Here is a 13,500-nt window from a genome sequence, read left to right as displayed (position 1 = left end):
CCAAAACCAGGAGTGGGTCATAAATACAGAAGTGGTGACGTGTTTCTATTATACTTTTCCTCCAATTGTTCCACTCCTGATTTTGGCTTATAATTACTGATGTAAATTACTGACCAAATACTGAACATGTGAACCTGGCCTAAATTAGTGAGTAGCTAAAACATCACTGATGTGTATTTCAAAATGCAATAAGCATACTTAAAAAAAGAGCAGAGAATATCCAGCACCTTAATATAATACAATTTCAGAAAAAATATATATACGCTCAGTGTTTTGCCCATCCAAGGGTTTTGCTCTTTTGGCTTCTTTGTGATGAGTATGCTGCAACAAGTGTGTGACAAATCGAGTGAAGATCCACATGTCTGCTGCAGAAATCGGTGATATGTGAGCCAATGTATAATATGTGAGAAACGCTCCAGGTCTAACATGCCCAGACAGAGTGTTACTAGGTAGGAATAGCAAGTAAGTAAGTGTGAAATTCAGAGCATAAAAAGTTAATACACTGAGCTTTCTGTGTAAAATACAGAGTCATTGTGAGGTTATTATTACATATCTCCCAACCATCCCGGATTCAGCGGGACTGTCCCATCACATCAGAGCATTTGTCCCACTTCTAAACTCACCTCTCCAATGTCTTCATTGCTCCATAGCTCCTCTTCCTTGGGTGGGCGCTGCTCTCTACTAAGTGCATGAATTAAATTGTATTATTCACTTTTTCTCTCTCCTGTGATCCGGTCTCCCCAGGACTTGAATGTGCTTTTTGCAGGCTGTTGCTCTATCCAGGAGCCATAGCAAACAATAATGTAGATAGGAGAATTTGGTAATCTTGACCTCTATTGCAGGCAGTAAATCCAGAAACAGGTTATACATGTCTATAGAGATACATTGTGTATAGCAATGTATTTCTATGGTGCCGGTATACTGAGGTGAAGAAAAATAATTGTTTTGTTCGTATAAAAGTAGTAAAAGTAATTAGCAATTACAAAAATGTATTTTTTTTTTTCTGAGTCTCCCCAGGTCTCAAACCCCCAACCTTATCAGTACATACAGGTGCTTAAGCTACTGAGCCACAAGCTCTGATGATGTTGTGGGGAGAATTTTGTGTATTTGATCTGTACTGCAGCCTCTGACTCCACAGGCAGATTATACACACAACACAGCGATCAGATTATTTACAGGGATTGGTACATGATGTAAATAAAAATGGTGTGATTGATATTTTTTCTCTGTTAAACGCATAAAAAAGTACTAAAACTGTAATGCTGCGCTATTTCAGTTTTTCTTTTTTAATAAATTTGCAAAAATGTCTACATTTCTGTTTTTTTTTCAGTCAAGATGGGGTGCAGAGTGTACTTTAATGAGAAAAAAAATTAACTTTTTAGAATTTGCCAAATGGCTGCAATGAAACAAAGAGTGGAACATTTAAAGCGGTCTGAATACTTTCCGTACCCGCTGAATCAGAGTCTTTCTTTCTACAATTAACAGCTGTTAGATTGGGTGGCTTAGACCCAATCTTTGCGCGTATCTTCAAGTGAAGCTTTTAAGTGCACATTAGAAATGTTTCAGAAATGTACCAGAAGTGACCAGAATGTAAGAGTTACAACGGTTTATTAACTGTGCTTATCTCTTTAACTTCCCACACTTACACTTTCACCATGCTTACCTATGCCCTTACAGTTTTTGCTCCACAAATCTGTCTGCAATAAGCTCCAGGTCATTCACGACTTCTTTACTTCTCACAACCTATCCTTCCTGGGCCTCACTAAAACAAGGCTAACACCCTCCGACACAGCCTCACCTGCCGCATTGTGTTACAGTGGCCTTTACTCACACTCCTTGCTCTGGCAATCAACATGGTGGAGGAGTGGGTCTTCTTGGTTCTAACAACTGCATCTTCAACCCAATCTCACCTCTATCCTTCCTCATCTTTCCTTTTTTTGAAGTGCTACAAGTGTGGAGGTTTCACCAATTTAAGATACACTAGGTAACTGCTCTCCTCCAAATTAAAGATGTCCGAGTGCATGCAAAGAAGCTAATTAACCACATTTGCTAATCTGGTTGAAAAACTTCACTCAGAGACTGAACCACACAAAATGTCATACTTTATTACGTAGACATGGGGTTAAATAATATTCTACTTCTAGGTGGGATTAGTAAAATTCATTGCTTTTTCTGATAACTTGGCACACTGCAATTTGCTCATCCATGTATCTTTTGGCCTCAGTAACGCTTAAGAAATTCTGATGGGAGGGGTGAGTTTGTCTCTCAGCGCCATCTTTGCCAACTCGACATGAATCTCTCTGTTATCAGCCATGCACGTGCATACATCATTCTCAGGAAATCATTTAGTTGTTCCTGTCTACAATAAGAATAGAAACTGTTAGTTATATATTCATTAACTATTAGCATAATCCATGTGCATATACACATTTGCATACATACATACACATAGATTATTCCATCATCTCTATATTAATTCACACTGATTAGGTAATCTATTAAAAGAAACTAATTGATTTTCTATAATATATATATTTTACCTTGACACAAGTGGCCATCATATACCAACCCCCGGGCCTGACCACTGCCTTTATAGAGCACTTCTCCACCTGGCTATTACACTTTCTCTTTGCTGACATTCCCACCATAATCATGGGTGACTTCAACATCCCCACTGACACTTGCCAGCCTTCAGCCTCTAAACTCCTGTCCCTTGCTTCATACTTTAGTCTTACTCAGTGGTCGTCCACAGACACTCCCACAGATGGACATACATTAGACCTTATCTTCACCCGCCTCTACTCCTTATCCAGCCTCACAACCTCACCTCTCCTCCTATCTGTCCACTATATACTCACTTTCTCATCCCTGTTCTCCTCACCTGCCCCCCATGTTCATAAACTAGCACACCCCTGCAGAGACCTCACACACCTAAACATTCACACACTCTCTGACTCTATTCTACTGCTGTCCTCCATATCTTCACTCCGCGACACAGACAGTGCCACTGCTTTCTACAACACCACACTGGCATCAGCTATTGACTTGGTTGCCCCTCTTCTGCATGGCAGAGTGCAGTGAATCAATAGGCAACCCTTGCTCCATAACCTCATTAAAAAGCTTCGGCTAGTGTCCTGGGTTGCGGAGCAGGGTTGAAAGAAAACACACTCGCAAAAAGACTTCACAGAATTAAAAACAGCAACTTTCACATTCAAAACGGCCCTCACCTCTGCTAAACAGTGTTACGAGTCCGGGTGGTGGAACCTCTGTGCTGCGGTGCAAGGAGGGACCCAGAGGGGCGTAACTAAGTATCAACTTGGCCCGACCCAGATCGTACGGCGGCTAACGACTCCGTGACCTGGGAGGGACCGAGCAGAGGGACCAGGTGCTACTCTGGGGACGACCTTGTAAGAGAGCAGGTGACTCCCACGGGTCAGATGGCTGGGACTGACCGGTATAGCAGATGGGCACAGCAGGCAAGCTGACGAGTGGTCCTGGTGGATGGACTGGCCGACACGGCAGGCGACAGGCGGGAGCCTCCAGGTAGGCTGTCAGGTGGTCACGGCAAGTGACAGGCAGGAAACAGGCAAGTGCTCCCAGGTGAGCGGGCTGGCAGGCACAGCAGGTAGCAGGCAGGTAACAGGTGAGTGCTCCCAGGTGAGCGGGCTGGCAGGCACAGCAGGTAACAGGCAGGTAACAGGTGAGTGCTCCCAGGTGAGCGGGCTGGCAGGCACGGCAGGTAACTGGCAGGTAACAGGCGAGTGCTCCCCAGGTGAATGGACCGGCTGGCACGGCAGGTGACAGGCAGGTAACAGGCAAGTGCTCCCAGGTGAGCGGGCTGGCAGGCACGGCAGGTAACTGGCAGGTAACAGGCAAGTAACAGGCTGGCAGGCAGGACAAGTAGTCAGGCTAGCAGCGGGACCTGAGGGCTGAAGCAGAGGTCAGAAACACTGTGCAACAACTTTTGCTCGGGCACCTCCATTTTGGAGGAGGTGCCTTATATATGGGAGGACCCACGGCTATTGGCCGGGGACTCCTTAGGACGGCGCGCGCGGCCCCTTTAAGAGGGAGGGAGCGTGCGCGCGCGCCCTAAGCACAGTGCCCGGGGAGCCGCATGCGCCGGCAGCAGGAAGAAGAGCTCTGGAGAACGCAGAGCGGGGAGCGCGGGGAGCACGGAGGTGAGTGGGACGGCGTCTCTGCCTGGCAGGAGGCAGAGACGCCGATGCTACAAACAGGACAACTTCGCAACCCTTGTATCTTTATCGCACAACCCTAAAGCATTATTCAACATTTTTAACTCCTTCTTCCACCCTACACTGCCTCCTTCAGCCTCCCTTATCTCTACAGAAGACTTCTCCACACATTTCAAAAATAATGTCGACCTAACAAGGCAAGTCTTTACTGCCCATCCACCAGAACACCTATGTATAAAAGACCACTGCCCCTCCCCCATAACTTTCCTCCCCACCATCAATGAATTAGAGCTCACTCATCTCCTCTCCAATTCACACCTCCCCACTTGTACACTTGACTCTATCCTATCCCACCTCCTTCCCAATCTCACCACCACACTTATCCCGGCCCTAACCCATCTTTTCAACTTATCACTAACCTCTGGTACCTTCCCTTCTGCTTTCAAACATGCCGTGATCACACCTATGCTGAAGAGCCTTCCCTTGACCCGACTTCTACATCCCGCTATTGTCCCATATCACTGCTCCCGTTAACCTCCAAACTCCTCGAACAGCATGTCCGTGCTGACTAACCTCTGGTACCTTCCCTTCTGCTTTCAAACATGCCGTGATCACACCTATGCTGAAGAGCCTTCCCTTGACCCGACTTCTACATCCCGCTATTGTCCCATATCACTGCTCCCGTTAACCTCCAAACTCCTCGAACAGCATGTCCGTGCTGAACGTTCCTTTCATCACTCATTTAACTCACTCTTTGATGACCTACAATCCGGCTTCCATCCCCACCATTCCACTGAAATGACCCTGACCAAAATTACTAACGACTTACCAACAGCCAAAGCTAACAGACAATTCTCTATACTCCTCCTTCTAGACCTGTCCTCTTCCTTCCACAAAGTCGATCACTCCCTCCTACTAAAAATCCTCTCTTGCCTTCGCGTCAAAGGCCTTGCCCTCTTCTTGATTTCCTCATACCTCTCCAACTGCAAATTTAGCGTCTCCAACTCCCATGCTACCTCCTCATCCCACCCTCTTTCTGTTGGTGTCCCTCAAGGTTCTGTTCTGGGACCCCTACTTTTCTCAATCTATACCTTTGGCCTGGGACAACTTATAAAGGACCATGGCTTCCAGGACCATCTATATGCTGATGATACTTAGATCTACCTCTCTGGCTCGGACATCATCTCTCTGCTGTCCAGAATGCCAGAGTGCCTGTCAGCCATATCCTCCTTCTCATCGTCATGCTTCCTAAAGCTCAATATGGACAAAGAAGAACTCATCATCTTTCCACTATATCACCTAACCCCCCTAACTGATCTATCTATCACAATAAATGATATCACATTTTCCCCTGTAATGTCCTGTCCTTCAAACTGCACATCCAAGCTCTCACCACCTCCTGCCGCCTCCAACTCAAAAATATTTCCAGAATCTGTCCTTTCCTCAACCATGAATCTACTAAAATCTTACTGCATGCCCTCATCCACTCCTGCCTCGACTACTGCAATTTTCTCCTCTGTGGCCTCCCTACTAACACTCTTCTACCTCTCCAGTCCGTCCTTAACTCTGCCGCCCGACTAGTTCATCTCTCTCCTCCGCTTGTCCCCTCTGCAAATCCAGTCTTTGGCTCCCAGTTCCCCAATGTATCCAGTTCAAACTATTAACACTGACATACAAAGCCGTTCATAATCAGTCTCTTCTATATATCTCCAAACTAATTTCCCATTACTTTTGCACCACATACTCTCTGGTCCTCTCAAGACCTCCTTCTCTCCACACTTATACGTTCCTTACCCAATCGCCTCCAAGACTTCTCTCAAGCATCCCCCATACTCTAGAGTTCTATGCCCCAACACGTCAGATTATCCGTCACAATCAGAATATTCAGCCGGAACTTGAACCCAAAACTTTTCAAGAAAACTTACAGCCTGCAATAACCCTGAAGCCACCTAACCACCACCGAAGCTGCCGCGACCCCCCTTACCAACTGTCTCCTTCACATTATACTGAAGAATTTAAGCCCCAAAGGAGGCCCTCCCTCCCCCCTTGTACCTGTCTGTCATTGTTAGTTTGTTCACTGTAATTTATATTTATATTTTTTTATGTAAAACCTCTCATGTACAATAGCCGGGAATCGATGGTGCTCTAAAAAGAAATAATAATAAATAAAAAAACCTGGTGACAGATCCCCATTAAATGTAGGTAAAAAGTAATTATATGTGGAGATGAACTCACGATAGTTTAAAACTCACCGAGATAATTTTCTAACTTTCAGATGTGGTGAAGGTGAGAAGAGGTGATCCTGCTGTTCTGCAGTGTGAGGTTGATCCCGGAGACACATTACTATCAGTTATATGGAAGCTTCGTCTATATAATTCATCCTGTGTAATATCATATAAAATAGAGGAGGATAATACAAAGACGTCATACAGCTCCTGCAGCCCAAGTATAAGATGTGACCATTTATCACTGACCATCAACAATACTGAGATATCTGATGAAGGGACGTACACTTGTGAAGTGGTGAATAATGAGGACACGTTCTTCAGAATCTATTTACTAGAAGTATTAGGTAAGCAATTAATTTTATTAGAAGGCATGTTTTTGATGTGCCCCTATATAGAATCATTTCTGTAAATCCCTACATTATATAACATATCAGACATGTTATATCTAAGATATATATTATAATTTGGGTCCAATAAATTGCTAGTTGTCTTGTATGTAAAAAAAATGTTTGCAAAGCTTTAGTTTCAGATTATTTTTTTGCCTATGCTTTGGGTTTGAATGATTTTATGGGCATTTAAATGTTGCTGGGAGATGAAATCTTAACATACAACATCACTTTGAAGACCATACAAGTAAGTCCAGAACTGATAAGCTTCAGGCAGAAACAAAATATTTCCAGTACGGTGAAGTTAGTATTAGCATTGTTTTGCCAGAACTCAAAAGGATTTGCAGACAAGCTGCAGGTAGAAGCAAGGAAGTAGAAAGCCTAGATAGAAAGCTAGCAAGTAAAGAGTGACCGACACTTACCAAATGGTGTGTCATCCCAATAGCCTAGTTAGATCCAAAGATGAGCATGTCAGAAGCTCTTCTAGCCTACAATGCAGTTGATGTAGTATGCCTTCCGGGAAGGAAATTAGGATTCCTAGATGAAAGAGCCACCATTTCAAAGTGACGGCACCACAGAAGGGAACAAAGAGGCTTATTCCTTAGTGAGCATTGCCGTACAAGAAGTGTCTGAGTGTTGAGGCTTGAATGAGAAGAGAAGTACTACATCAGAAACAGTCAGAGGACAAGTACCAGTGTGTGAGGAACTGTAACATGGTAACTAAGTGAGAAGACTACAAGTTGCCAAACAAGCCCTTGAGAAGGGACCATAACCGGTAATGTGGATGTATTCTGCGCAGTATTTTGATGGGGCGAAATAGATTTTGTCTCAGTTAGGGAAGTGCGGCTGAGGGGTTTGCCATCAGACTGTACCAACTACAAAGTGCCGCCAGTGTTGGTTCGTGGCTGAATACTAACCATCTACCTCTCTTCAAGCCTTTTACTTCTTATAGAGCAGTGTTTCCCAAACTCCAGTCCTCAAGGACCCCATCAGCTCATGTTTTCCGGATTTTCTTAGCATTGGCCAGGTGGTGGAAGTATCATCAAGGCATCAGTAATTCTCTTAGCTGTGCAGCACTATGGAAATCCTGAAAACATGACCTGTGGGGGGCCGTGAGGACTGGAGTTTGGGAAACACTGTTATAGAGTCTTTATAACCATCAATCACATTTCCTCCCAGAGAGTACAACACACTTGAACTCTTACTGTTATCTGTCTGCATTCCTTTTGAAAATCTATGGACTCAATTCATCATTGCATGTGCACCTTTGGTGCCTAGATTTGTGTACTTTGCACCTTTTTATTGCTTGCATCCAATTCACTATTTTAATTGCACTTTTCTTAAATCTATGTTATATGTGCTCGCCTGTTTTTGTTTTACAATTTGTGGACGGAGTCTAGCAATTCTAGATGTTTTAGCCTGATTCATCGATTGCGACTTTTTAAAAAATACCCCCCTTTCCCCCGGTTTATTTTTGTGTATGCCAAATTTGAATGCGGTTTTTCTGACTTTTGGAGCCAATGTGTGCCAAAAAAGTTATTTTTACTTTGCGCCAAATTAATCAATTGCTTACTCCGTTTTGATAAATTTACGGCAACTAAAACCACATAAGACAAAAAAGGAAAGTGACTTAAAAAATGCTAATGATGAATCAGGGGTCTAATATGTACAGATCAGACTTCAGATGCCAAAGAAATCCAGAATTTCAAAATTCTCCACTGTAGCTGTCGAAACAATATCCTGACTTTGGAAGGCATCAGGACGCTGTGAACAGCAGTGCCCAGAAGCAAAGCGGACAATGGGAATAAGAAGAAGTAAGTTTCTAGACAGAAGATGATTGCTACATGGAATGTAAATAAAATCTGACAGTACCACCATCATTCGATACCGATCTGTCCCATATTTGAGTTTCATTGGATTTACCAATATCTAAAATGGTCTTCATTGAAAAAAACGACTGAATGGTGGAGGAGCAGATATAGGATCACAGTTCTAAGGTAGAGCAGGGAAATCTGCTTTGCGTAGTCAATACAAGAAGGAAAATTATTTTCAGAGATTAGGTGTCGAAAGATCAGGTGAGACAGTTGCTAAGAGTTTCCTTTTTTAGCTAATTCTTTGCTGCTCATTAGCATTAGTCTTAATAAAAAAAATAGCTAAACAAAAAAAACGTTTTATTCCTTTTCAGCTGAGCCGTCTATATTCCTAAAATTAAACAGCGATTTATCACCAGAATGTGGAGCCATCGGTGGGAGGCCACCCGCAGAAATCTCCTGGATCCCATATTTAGATGATATAAACACTACAAAACTGGAAGATCTGGACGGGACGTGGTCAGTGATCAGCACTTACAGGAACTGGAGAACTGAGATATCGGTGACTTGTGTAGTGTCTCATCCAGTGTTTGCAAATTCATGGACAGGAGACATTACGCTGAGCAGTAAGTATATAGTATGTGTGTGTGCAGTGTTGTAACTAGAGTCCAATGGGCCCCAGTGAAAAGTTTGGACCTGGGCCCCCTCTGCATGTTGGTCATATGTATGGGTCCTTGTAGCGTTCTATATTCTTTAAAGACATGCGTGTTTGTCCCCTCCCTCATTATGTAGTAATAGCCCACATCCTCAGCCCCTTCCATGTATATATGTCCCCCATGCTGGTATATATGTCCCCCTTCCTGGGACCCTTCCCATATATATGTCCCCAATACTAAGCCCCTTCCTGATATATAAATCCCCCATTCTGGTAGATACACTGTATGTCCCCCTTCTAAGTATACATGTCCCCCATACTTTTATATACTGTATGTCCCCCATCCTGGTATATATACCCCCCACCCTGGGGCCCATCCTGGTATACATGTCCCCCATCCTGGTTTTTATGACCCCCATCCTGGGCCCCTTCCTGTTATATATGTCCCTCATCCTAGTATTTATGTCCACCTTCCCAGTATATATGTCCCCCATCCTGGACCCCTTTCTAATATACAGTACAGACCAAAAGTTTGGACACACCTTCTCATTTAAAGATTTTTCTGTATTTTAATGACTATGAAAATTGTACATTCACACTGAAGGCATCAAAACTATGAATTAACACATGTGGAATTATATACTTAACAAAAAAGTGTGAAACAACTGAAAATATGTCTTATATTCTAGGTTCTTCAAAGTAGCCACCTTTTGCTTTGATGACTGCTTTGCACACTCTTGGCATTCTCTTGATGAGCTTCAAGAGGTAGTCACCGGAAATGGTTTTCACTTCACAGGTGTGCCCTGTCAGGTTTAATAAGTGGGATTTCTTGCCTTATAAATGGGGTTGGGACCATCAGTTGTGTTGTGCAGAAGTCTGGTGGATACACAGCTGATAGTCCTACTGAATAGACTGTTAGAATTTGTATTATGGCAATAAAAAAGCAGCTAAGTAAAGAAAAACGAGTGGCCATCATTACTTTAAGAAATGAAGGTCAGTCAGTGCGAAAAATTGGGAAAACGTTGAAAGTGTCCCCAAGTGCAGTTGCAAAAACCATCAAGCGCTACAAAGAAACTGGCTCACATGAGGACTGCCCCAGGAAAGTAAGACCAAGAGTCACCTCTGCTTCTGAGGATAAGTTTATCCGAGTCACCAGCCTCAGAAATCGCACGTTAATAGCAGCTCAGATTAGAGACCAGGTCAATACCACACAGAGTTCTAGCAGCAGACACATCTCTACAACAACTGTTAAGAGGAGACTTTGTGCAGCAGGCCTTCATGGTAAAAAAGCTGCTAGGAAACCACTGCTAAGGACAGGCAACAAGCAGAAGAGACTAGTTTGGGCTAAAGAACACAAGGAATGGACATTAGACCAGTGGAAATCTGTGCTTTGGTCTGATGAGTCCAAATTTGAGATCTTTGGTTCCAACCACCGTGTCTTTGTGCGACGCAGAAAAGGTGAACGGATGGACTCTACATGGCTGTTTCCCACCGTGAAGCATGGAGGAGGAGGTGTGATGGTGTGGGGGTGCTTTGCTGGTGACACTGTTGGGGATTTATTCAGAATTGAAGGCATTCTGAACCAGCATGGCTACCACAGCATCTTGCAGCGGCATGCTATTCCATCCGGTTTGCGTTTAGTTAGACCATCATTTATTTTTCAACAGGACAATGACCCCAAACACACCTCCAGGCTGTGTAAGGGCTATTTGACCAAGAAGGAGAGTGATGGGGGGCTACGCCAGATGACCTGGCCTCCATAGTTACCAGACCTGAACCCAATCGAGATGGTTTGGGGTGAGCTGGACCGCAGAGTGAAGGCAAAAGGGCCAACAAGTGCTAAGCATCTCTGGGAACTCCTTCAAGATTGTTGGAAGACCATTTCCGGTGACTACCTCTTGAAGCTCATCAAGAGAATGCCAAGAGTGTGCAAAGCAGTCCTCAAAGCAAAAGGTGGATACTTTGAAGAAGCTAGAATATAAGACATATTTTCAGTTGTTTCACACTTTTTTGTTAAGTATATAATTCCACATGTGTTAATTCATAATTTTGATGCCTTCAGTGTGAATGTACAATTTTCATAGTCATGAAAATACAGAAAAATCTTTAAATGAGAAGGTGTGTCCAAACTTTTGGTCTGTACTGTATATGTCCCCTGTTCTGCAAAAAAAATTCTAAAAAACATGACGACGCATGATGTCACTGTCATGTGACGCCAATGTCTGGCATGCCAACGTCAGCTGCTGATTGGCTGGTGTCGCGTATTGCAGCTTAGGGAGACAGAGGGAGCCTGTGCTGCAATTCACTTCAGCTGGATGTGCGTCTGAGGATGCTGAATTGTAGAGATTGCAAAATGGTTTAAAAAAAACATTGATACCTCGCTGCTCACCTGTCCCGCCAAATACCAATGTCTAGTGTACTGCTCCATCCGGCCTCTTCTTTGTTCTGACATGTGACATTCTTTTCGGCATCTGAACTCTGGGACTTCCAGCACTGACCTCATGATGCACATCTTGATGTCATAACGTGCTTCGCCCAAAGCTTAGCCAGCAACTGGGGCTACACATGTCATGGCATCATGATATCAGAGGCCTGCTTGATATGGGGAACCACAGCGCAGAGTGAAGATACCAGAACAGGATGTTGAAAGAAAGAGCCTGGACGGATAGGAGGACAGGACGGTGGGCTCCGGAGGGACAGGTGATCTGCAACATAAGTGTTATTTTTCTTTTTTGTTTACACCCTACCAATATTTTGAGAAACCCCAGATTATGATGAGGATTATTCTGTTTGCATTGAATAACTTTGATGCAAATCAAATTTTATGGGAAAATTTGAGCAAAATAATTTTCAGATTTTCTCATCACTATCCACTAGCATAACTGGAAAGTGGCTGAATTCAAGCTGTTCACTATAGAAGCCGTTCAGCGCTCTCAAGTTCGTGGCCGGCTATGGACACACACGTGGCTGGTCTTCTTGGTTGCAGACTCACTTGCCCTCCCTACATCTTTTGATGTGCAAAACTACCATGACGTGCTCAATTTTATATGGTTTACGAATTACCACTTTAGCACTTTTTTTGTAGATAACCAACACCATTCGTTTCTCTCTGTTTATCTCTGACTATGTAAATTTTTTTATGTTTCTTTCTAGGCTATAGATTTAGATTTGATAACATCATGAGATTAATCATCACAGTTAGCATCACTGTACTCCTCGTAGGGCTTTTTCTGTACTTGAAGATCAAGCGTCAGGTACCTATATTGTACTAAATATTGGTGTAATGATGACACATTTCCCATCTTTCTATTGCATTAATCCTTTAAAAATCAGAATGTTTAGAATGTCGATTGACAGATGAGTTCACATTGAGAGCTCATATTTGTCAAATATTATATTTATATTTTTTTTTCGAGATGAGCGCTTAGATCCAAGGCAAATCAAATTCGCTTTGCATGCCACAAAAAAAATTGGATTCAACAAAACCTAAACTTTTTAGAATTAAATTTTGACCGAATCAAACAAAATGGTCGCCTGTTACTACCATTTTGCATCATTGGTTTTAAGGCTGAGAAGGGGTTAACAACAAACAAACAAAAAAACCCATTCCACTCACTTTGCTCCTCACCTGTTTGGGCACCATAGTTCCCTACCCAGTCCACAAATTGCTTGTTTCCTCCTTGCAGTCTTCTTTTCTGTTTTTTGTCTTCTCCAATCTTCAGCGCCTTGTTCTCTGGCCAAGGCCTCAGGTGATGTCATCACATACCAGGACGACACATGATGATGTCACATGACACCCAATGAGCCCTGGAGGCTGTGAAGAGGTGAGACATGGAGACAGAAGTGAAGACTGGAGCCGAAGCAAGCAAATGGAGGACCAGTGGTGCCAGGACAGGTGACGAGCTAGGTGACTATAATGTTTTTTTTTTTTTTTTTTAATCCCTCCCTTCAGTTTGTGTAGAATAAATTGCCCACAAATCAAATTTCCTGGCCAAAATTTTAGTGAATCTTGTGATTTATATTTTGGTAGATTTGCTCATCTATGATTAATTATTATTATATTTATAGCACTGGAGAGATTACAAGATTTCCCAAAAATATATTATTACAAGCTTTGTAACTCACTGTCCCTCTGCTTCATTCTGTCTGCAGTGATCTCTGCGGGTAGGATGTCGTGGGAGCAGTGATCTCCACAGGTAGATAACCGAGGGAGTAGTGATCTCTGCA

At 43.2% G+C, this 13,500-nt stretch overlaps 1 protein-coding gene across 1 annotated transcript in view; it reads left to right on the top strand.

The window, feature by feature from the left end:
* Positions 1 to 13,175, top strand: part of LOC141239416 (cell surface glycoprotein CD200 receptor 5-like) — a 32,408-nt gene extending 19,233 nt beyond the window's left edge. The window contains exons 2-4 of the mRNA XM_073668535.1: positions 6,469 to 6,765; positions 8,993 to 9,244; positions 12,427 to 13,175. Of these exons, the coding sequence (XP_073524636.1) occupies positions 6,469 to 6,765; positions 8,993 to 9,244; positions 12,427 to 12,545 (668 nt within the window). The 3' untranslated portion in view covers positions 12,546 to 13,175. The remainder of the gene's footprint in view (positions 1 to 6,468; positions 6,766 to 8,992; positions 9,245 to 12,426) is intronic.
* Positions 13,176 to 13,500: the final 325 nt, after the last annotated feature.

Source organism: Phyllobates terribilis, unplaced genomic scaffold, assembly GCF_046119375.1.
Source record: "Phyllobates terribilis strain yellow unplaced genomic scaffold, ASM4611937v1 Scaffold_2__4_contigs__length_985480577, whole genome shotgun sequence".
Taxonomy (NCBI): Eukaryota; Metazoa; Chordata; class Amphibia; order Anura; family Dendrobatidae; genus Phyllobates; species Phyllobates terribilis.
This window is presented reverse-complemented; position numbering and strand designations above follow the sequence as displayed.